At 34.4% G+C, this 8,911-nt stretch overlaps 1 protein-coding gene across 1 annotated transcript; it reads right to left on the bottom strand.

Annotated features, from left to right (window-relative positions):
* On the bottom strand, window positions 1–8,677 carry zgc:171775 (STKc_p38 domain-containing protein). The gene is made up of 12 exons (XM_053482447.1): window positions 8,452–8,677; window positions 7,611–7,740; window positions 6,696–6,754; window positions 5,657–5,768; window positions 5,505–5,534; window positions 5,077–5,124; window positions 4,839–4,953; window positions 4,219–4,290; window positions 1,877–1,956; window positions 1,646–1,724; window positions 854–1,027; window positions 1–683 (listed from the first exon to the last, which is right to left on the bottom strand). Exons 1-12 carry the CDS (start codon window positions 8,568–8,570, stop codon window positions 622–624), a joined length of 1,080 nt encoding a protein of 359 aa, XP_053338422.1. The 5' UTR covers window positions 8,571–8,677; the 3' UTR covers window positions 1–621.
* Window positions 8,678–8,911: the final 234 nt, after the last annotated feature.

Raw genomic sequence — 8,911 nt, forward strand, 5'->3', positions numbered from 1 at the left:
TTTAATGACAGCTTTAGATTAAAAGACCACTTTAGACCTTGTTTTTTATTGAATTTGACCATTTTTACACTTTTTAATAAAACCATTTACATACATACTGTACAAAAGCCTTACCAAATAGTGATAAAGATGGCTTAATAATTGACACTTATATGACCTTAGTGATAACGTTATACATGCTGTTTTGCTGCCACTTTTAAACATCTTAATGTGACTATTGGGTTGACAACAATAAAGGGCTTGAGCAGGATTTATGCCAACTGTGCAGGGGAAAGACAAGCTGTAGCCTCTAAGTGGGCTTACAGTCAGCTTACAAAAACATAATTAGGTCCAACAGTTTTCTGAATTCTGCAATATTTTCTCCAATGAATATGCAGGGGTTTATTTTTTCTGAAATAGTTTTACTACCAAAAAAATGAAAGAAAAAAAAGCTCAGATGAAGAAAGATATTTATGTAACACAATATTACAGCTATCACACAGATGGAAACAGAAGTCAAATATCGCCCTCTAGACGGTGTATTAAATAAACTCACATCCCATTGCTGCTGTTGTGTTGCATAACGTGTAGCTTAACCATTAGTAACTTTTACAGCAAAATTTTCACAGATCCGATAAGGTGTTACATTGCAGTTTGTCTCGGATTTTCAGGGTCAAATGTCATTATTTCCATGTGTATAAGACCTGTAAGACAAAAGAGGACACACACCAGAATTAGTCTATATAACAGATTTAATATTATATATAGGTATTATATGTGTTATAATTCAGATATAACGTATGGAGCAAATAAATACTTGCTGCAGTCTGTGCATGCATGTGTGAGCGTGCGTGTACTGTATATGTGTCCTTACTCTTCCACTCGCTCACAGCCAGCTCCAGACTTTCAAATGAGTCATCATAAGGAGGGGACTCAGGTTCATTTTCTGGGTCGTGAAACTCAGAGAGATAGGAATGAGACAGTCCGTCTTTAGCTGTCAATCTGGCTTCAGGGTCCAACATAAGAGTCTTCTCAAGCAGATCAAGAGCTTGACATATAAAAAGTTACATTACAACTATGGATTGCCAAAAGAGCTTGTTTTATACACACACCATTTAGTACATGGTTACACTTTCCATTAAGATTATTTCATGACTTATTGAATTATTTTAAAATAATTAATGAATTATTTATAAATGAATTAATACATCATGTGATGTACTGAACAAGTAACAATTTTATTTATTTATTTATATAGTCAATGTAAGTAACTATCAACGAGTAAAAGTGGCACACTACTCTGTTTAACATAAAAAATAACTAATATACATGTGTTTTTGTTAACATTAATTTTGATTTATGATATTTATTGTCTGTCCATTTTAATTACTGCAGAAAATGTTAGTTAAAGGAATCTTACTACTTTACTCACAAACTTCTTAGACAAGAAGTTGTTGTTTTTTTACCATTCAATAATAAATTAATGCCATAATATCCAAACAGAGGTAAACCATGTAGCAGGGACCTTTACTTCATTTCGTTGGACACCATCTAGTGTACAAGAACTGTGATAACAGCAACAATGGCTGAATAACTAACATCACCACAAATTAATCTCTGTTTTCTTAAAAATCTGTCCTTTATCCCAACAGAGGAACATACAGACCTTTTAAATCCATGGATGGGAAGACATCTCTGAGAACCTTTTTTTTCTGGACTGGGAGAGACTGTACGTATGACCTTGCCTGTAAGCACATGGTCAACTTTAATTTTTTCTCCTTTTTTTTGAAAACATAGTGGATTACAGTACAGCTTTAATATCATGAAATCAAACTTTAAAATGAAATAATCTTTAAAAACATTACTGGCAATTGAATTAACCATAATGGATTCCTACATCTTTGCTCTGCATCTTCTGCACCAGTGATGAGTGTGGTGTTCCCGTCAGATGGAGGATCATGTTTAGCTGGTCCATACCTAGGTAATAGGATTAAGGAACCTGTAGACAGGGTTTAAAATAGGGGCAACTTAGGGGAAAAGAGATTCATCATCTTTGGCTTACGTGAATCGCAAGCTCGTAATCTAATCCGATGGAAATATAATATTTGCATAATGATGCAGTAAATATCTCAAAAATGTATAATATTATATGTAAGAATTTTCTTATTAATTTTATTTTTGAAAATGCATTTTAAAAAAATTATATTTAAAAAATGCATTTTAGATTTTTTACATTTACATTAAAATATTTTAAGCTTTTTTTGTTTGAATTTGAATGATTTATATAGCCTAACATCTCATGAAAATCAAATATCCAGTATCTCAAAATATTATATGGTGCCTGACTTGATCAGTAAAAAGCAGTGTAGTGTGGTGGTAGCTTTCACTATTTCTTTCGAGTCATTATCCATCTGCAGTAAGAAGTGCCCTTCAGCATTTGTCTGTCTTTTGTCACAGAGTACAGCACTATACATTTCAGAATTCATCCTGCTACTTTTATCAGCAGTCAGATCATCAATTAACACCAGTGATTCAGTTCCATTGGCAGTTTAGGCCATACCATGCTTAGGCCATAACATTTTGTGCTATTTTAAGAATTTTCCAAACTGTTGTCCTGATGTTTTGTAATCTCTCTGATAAGTTTATGTATCGAGAGTGTTAAAGTAAACAGTTACCAAATTTAAATGTAACACTAAGAACTACCTTAAGGGCTTTTATCTGCTTAATGATGGATTTATGCGCCCCTGATGTGTGTGTGTGTGTGTGTGTGTGTGTGTGTGTGTGTGTGTGTGTGTGTGTGTGTGTGTGTGTGTGTGTGTGTGCATGTTGAAAAATGGCTGTAATTCCTGAATCGTTAATGCCACATTTTGCCAAAATCCTTGAATTAAAACTGAAAGTCTTGAGTGTTTTATTTTAAATTCAGTGTGGTGGCATACAGAGGCCAAATGCCAACAAAAAAACTTGTCTTTGTTTCAAAAGTCATAGGAATTTATGGGCCTGGCTGTGAATACCATGTATCTCATGGTCTAGTTCAATACACGCAAACACGATTATAATTTGACAGTTCTCCAAAAGATAATCATCGAGAGACCCACCACAAGGAGGTTAAGCCACAGAAGGTTATCAGGTCCCAGAAGCCTGAAGGAAGAGTGGAGAGGCATAGAATCCAATTTGTTTAAAGTTCGAGTATAAAGTTTCCACACGTGGTGATGTTTTGGTGTGCCATCTGCTGGTGTTAGTCCCTGTGACTTACAAAGTCCAAAATCCACAAGATTTTAGCCCTGTTACAGTATCTATTTTTTTTTTAAAAAAATTTAATTTTTTTTCTATTATTCTTTTTTTAACAGAACTTCCCACAGTGCCAAAACTGTGCCAAACTGGTTTGCTGACCACAAAATTATTGTGATTCATTGGTTAGCCAACTTGCCTGACCTAAACCCCATAGGGCACCCCATAGAGGAGCATTGTAAAGGGGAAAATGATGCTATCAAAGCAACCTGTTCCTCAATAATGCCTCAGCAGTAGCACATGCTGATTACCTCCATGTCATGCCACACAGCTAAATTTGAGTTTAAGCAGCCCAATCAATTATTAAGTGCATAACTGAACATACTTTTCAGAAGTTAAACATGTCTATATTGTCTATAATCCTGTTTTATTATTATTTTCTTGGAAAAATATTCCAGAAAGCATTTTTAAGATACTGGAGTTTTCGGGGGAAAAAGTAATCATCAAAATAATAATAATTAAAAAAACACTCTATGTGTAATGAATCTAGAAAAGGCGTTTTACAAAGATGCCTAGCCACTTACAACATTATTAAGAAACCACTTTAATTAATTTACACTAGAAGTTAGTAAACCAATTAGGCAATAATTATTACATTCTGTCCCAATACCTGAGATAAAGCAGTTAAACACAATCGTCATCTTCATCTCTTTACTTCACTATTCTGTGTTCATATTACCAACTGGATGGAGAGTCACGGAATAATTCAATCTGTTCTATTCCGTTCACTACAATTCTTGTTATTTGTCTTTTTGGAGTCTGTAAACCTTTTTAGTAATTTTTTTTTAGCTTTTTATGATAAAGTATTCTAAATAAAAACATTTTTACAATGTTTGGTTAAATATTTTGTTTTCAAATGTTTTTAAAGTATGTTGAAGTGTCTCCAATAAAAAATTAAAAATACAAGGTTGTCCACTGAGATGCAAATGTAAAAAAATAAAAAAAGGATACTATCATTTCCTGGGAAAAGCACTTCACCGGTGATCATCTCAGCCAGAATGCAACCAGCAGACCATATGTCAACTGCACACAAAACAGAATTCAGGTCACTTGGGATGCTGATCACAGTTGAGTGTACAGACTTCAAGCTTCTAGCTTGTACAGTATTATGTTACTACATCAGGCAACATTTCGATAAAGATTATGACGGTATCATATCAAAGATAACAATATTACTTACTCTGAGACAGAATAAAGCCAAAACTTCCTGGAACTCCACACATGGTTTGCCTATACTAATATATTTTTGATGATCAGACAACAACTACACTACCAGTCAAACGTTTGGACAAACCTTCTATTCCACGGTCATTCCTATTTTTTATTTCTTATACATAGTAAAATAATGCTGAAGGCATCCAAACATATGCCATAATCTTCTTCGAACAGTTGATATTAACATGTGTCTGATACTTATACTGTAAAAAGCATTCATAACAGTTCTAATCTGAGGTGCTGTAAATTGATGATTTTTTTAGGCTGGTGACTCTAAATGTAACTTTTACTTTAAGTTTTGGTCTTGTGTTGTGTTAAGATTTTTTGACTGATACTATAAAGGAACCAAAAGTCACCTGTCTGAGTATAATGCATCCAGTTGAAAATGACTTCAGGAGCTCTGTACCACCGAGTTACAACATATCCAGTCATCTCCATCTCTGCATGTCTCGCCAATCCAAAGTCCAATATCTGTGGTCGTGTGTCAGGATAAGTGTTTGGGAGAAACAGAAAAAGAAATCGTCAGCTCAGGAGGCATTTTATTTAACCAAAAATGCATCCTACAAGTTAACATTCTAAAAATGCCTAATTTACCTTTAGCTCACAGTTTTCATCAACAGCAAGATTGCTTGGCTTCAGATCCTAATAAAGTATATTATAAATTAAGAACTTGACAAAAAAGCATAAAACACAACAGGGAATGATATTATTGGAAAATTAACAAAGACAAGTTATATTACATTATTCTAAAGCTCTAAATTATATTTGGAGTTACAGCCAGCCCAACTGTGCTGTAACTGAAAATAAATCTGAACAATTAGATTTGAGAACTCCATAGAGCTGTGATATAAATCCACTTTAATAATATCACAACAGTATTCTTTAACACAAAACACAAAACTATACTGTTATATAAATGTATATAAACTTGAATCGATTAATAAAAAAATATATGAATTCAAGAAAATTTTGATTTTCAAGCATTGTAATAATTAATTTTAGGATGTGAGGTGTCTTCATACCCGATGAATGATTCCAGCAGAGTGAATATACTAAAGACAAAAAATTTGGTTACTATTAACTTTAAAAACAAACAAAGACCACAATATTTTGTTGTTTGCTTTGCTATAGTGAACACTGGAATATCAAAAAGATAGAAAAAGTAGCTGAATACCTTCAGCCCTCTAAATAACTGGTAGAATAAATAGACGATGACTTTGTCAGTGAGCCTTCGCCTCTTCATTATGTGGCCAAGGTCCTGAGCCACAAAAGGCATTACCAAGTAGCTGAGAAAACACACACACACACACACACACACACATCAATACATATTTTTATCTTATCTGTTCTATAGGTAAAAAGTAACATATACTCTAGGCTTTGTTTGATTGCAATCGCCCCATGGAAATTGAAGATATGTTTCTTTAAATTTAAAATGTAAAATGCCCTTATATCATAAAAAAAATACCTTGAAAAAATAATTAGTAAATCTTAAAATTTAACAGATAGAACTGTCCATTTCTTAATATGCGCTTATGAATGTGCATTTGAAATGTACTTAATAAATGCAATTTCTCAGTCTTATTCTGTGCACTTCACAGTAACCCGTAAAAATTTTAGTTAATTCCAAAATTCAACAGATGAACATTTTTTTAAACGTGCTTATAAGTGTGCAAGTCGTATATACTGTTTATACAGTACAATGTGCTAAACATCATTTTTTTGACTTTTACTTATTTTGGCAAATTACTTTTCCCTGATACACAAGGTTTTCTATGGTAAAACGGTTCATTTCCATACAGATGTCTTCCCACACATCAGGTTTAACCATTATGGTGCAAAATAAAGATTTATTGCAGCGGTGTTGCATTTTATTTCATTATTGGGTGAAAAACTCAGTGCTCACCAGGGTTGCCAGAACACACTATCAAAATTTCACCTAGACATTAGTGACAACACACACTCCCCAAAATATACAATCAGAAACTAGAACTCATATATTAGAAGAAGACGCAGAAGAACTAGCACCGAGAAGAAGAACTAGAATTTTACCTGAAAGCAGCACAGAACCTGCACAGAAATGTATACCTCTACCTCCACCCCTAAATCCCCAACATGCCACAAACACACACTTTTCAGCTATTTTACTTGCCATGACAAGTAGAGAATTTCTGCTCAGGTATGAGATCTGCTTATCTTGCTACTGTACTTACAAAGTCTGGAATTTATCCAGTGAGGAGTCAGGCGTGAAAACATCCAGAAGGCAGATCACCTTTTTGAACAATCAATAATACATACATTAATAAAAATGAGTGTTTAAAAAAAAAAAATTACCCATTAATCCTGGTTGATTATTCAGAGTATTCAGTAATTACCATGAAAGTAATAGATGTGCTGTTAACAGAAGTAATAATTATTAATATTCAATAAAATAGTCAGTTTTAAGGGATTAATGATGCAGGAAAATGACTGCAACCTGTATCCAGAAAGTATTCAGTTTACATTCTTATAAAAACTCCAGATAACTTAATTATTATAAGTCGCAGACCTCTGAAAGAAACCTACAATATTTCCCGTAATTATCATCAGAGTAACCAATAATACCACGGTTTTGATGGATTGTATGTAAAATTCTATTTTAGGAATGGTAACCAAACGGAGGTACTTAGTATACACTGCATGTGTAGTCCTTGAGACTAATTCTAGGCACAAAGACACTGGAACAACTAGACTGTTTACCAAACACCAAACATGTTTGGCAAAATTACGCTTTATTAAGCAATGATTAAGCAAGGAACTGATACATGTTTTGGTAAGAACCACTTACTATAACTTATTCATGCTCTTAACACGCATTGTATTTGTTTATTTAAAGCTAACTTAGCAATTTACATTTTTTATAAGCTTAGGCATTTCTGATTACAATAAGGCAAATCTGCTTACCTTATTGCCTTAAGCTTGCCTTATTATCTTAATTCTGCTTGTGTTATTGAACAAACCCTTCTAGAATTAACACTCTTATTTATAATTCATATAAATTTTATTTACAGTATACATTTCAGGTAATAACATGTTTACTAAAGTATTAACAAGCTTTGTTGTGAGATTAGTAAGAACTTGTGACTTACGTTGTCATGTTGAATGTGACGCAACAGTCGGAGCTCTCTGTAGGACCGCTTGGCGTGGATCAGAGACTGGAATGGTCTGTAAAGCTTTTTAATGGCCACCTTCTCCTTCGTTTTCTGGTCAATAGCAGAGCTAGATACACATACATGACAAGGACAATACGTAGTTAGAATCATTGTTTTACTGGCATCTAAGGGATCGTCTGAGTGGGGGATGTATAGAGAGAAAATGTATGTGAGCTGATGGCAGATACTTTTTAGCAACCAGCTCGACTGTGCAAGGATCCATAGCTACACAAAATAACACAGGTTTATGTTACCATTCGTGTTACAAAACAAAGCTAGCTTTCTAATTATAAGAGGAAAAAAACTGTAAAAAAAAATTAGGAGATGCCCTTATGTCACACCTGTAACTTCAGTGTTACATGTGTTCTGTATTTGTGAAGTTAACGGAAGTATATAACAACATGTATAACATCTTTAAGGGAATGTAAAATCAAATGTGTTTATTTAATAAACTGATGATGCTCATCAAGCAATGGGACGTCAACTGGTGACGTCACTGCAGCCCCCATGGCTACCTGCTGAAACTTGTTGCTCCTCTGGTATGCGACACAACATCCAAGCGTGTTTATTTTTCCAAAGAAAGAAAAAACAATAGAAAAAGGGGGATAAAGAAAAAAGGAAACCCTTACTCTAAGCGTGTCACTAACCGTAGCCTAAGGCTATAGTATTGCGTATAGCATGCAGGAATCAACATAATCACAGTTTGCTATAGGTTTATATTTATATCCTGTGTATGATGCAGTAATATAAACTAGATTTTAAATTCGCTCACACTTACCATACTGTCCCATATGCCCCAGAGCCGACCGGATTCAATGTTGTGTATCGGTCCGGGATTTCCCATGAGGTTTTCTGGACCTCCATCCGGTGGAAGCCCGCTCTCAGCGGGGAAGCCATGCAAAAAATATATTTATATTATCAATTACAATAATAACAATAAGACAGTATGCTCCCAATAAGCCTGCTCTACTGTAGTTCAGCGCTGTGGTGTGTGTGTGTGTGTGTGTGAGGGAGAGAGAGAGAGAGAGCTCCGAGGGCCTTGAGCTCCTGCAGGTTAGAGTAACGCCCACCTCAGCGCGCACCTTAGCACGGTCACGTGGTCTCCTTCACATTCCCAAACCACTTCCTGTATCCTACACAGGCGTCCTACATAAGGAAGATAAACGCTGAAGACTGCACCACGTGTCAACTATTTTTATTATATTATATTGCTACATTTATTTGAATTTGATGAACTT

This window comes from Clarias gariepinus, chromosome 22 (assembly GCF_024256425.1).
Source record: "Clarias gariepinus isolate MV-2021 ecotype Netherlands chromosome 22, CGAR_prim_01v2, whole genome shotgun sequence".
NCBI classification, from domain to species: domain Eukaryota; kingdom Metazoa; phylum Chordata; class Actinopteri; order Siluriformes; family Clariidae; genus Clarias; species Clarias gariepinus.

Bases quoted from the DNA above. Each gene is read 5' to 3' on its own strand.
- zgc:171775 (XM_053482447.1), bottom strand. From the start codon at position 8,570: ATGGCTTCCCCGCTGAGAGCGGGCTTCCACCGGATGGAGGTCCAGAAA. The intron at 7,741-8,451 runs GTAAGTGTGAGC...ATGTGTATCTAG, and splicing joins GGGGCATATGGGACAGTATG to CTCTGCTATTGACCAGAAAA. The intron at 5,125-5,504 runs GTATGAAGACAC...ATACTTTATTAG, and splicing joins CTGCTGGAATCATTCATCGG to GATCTGAAGCCAAGCAATCT.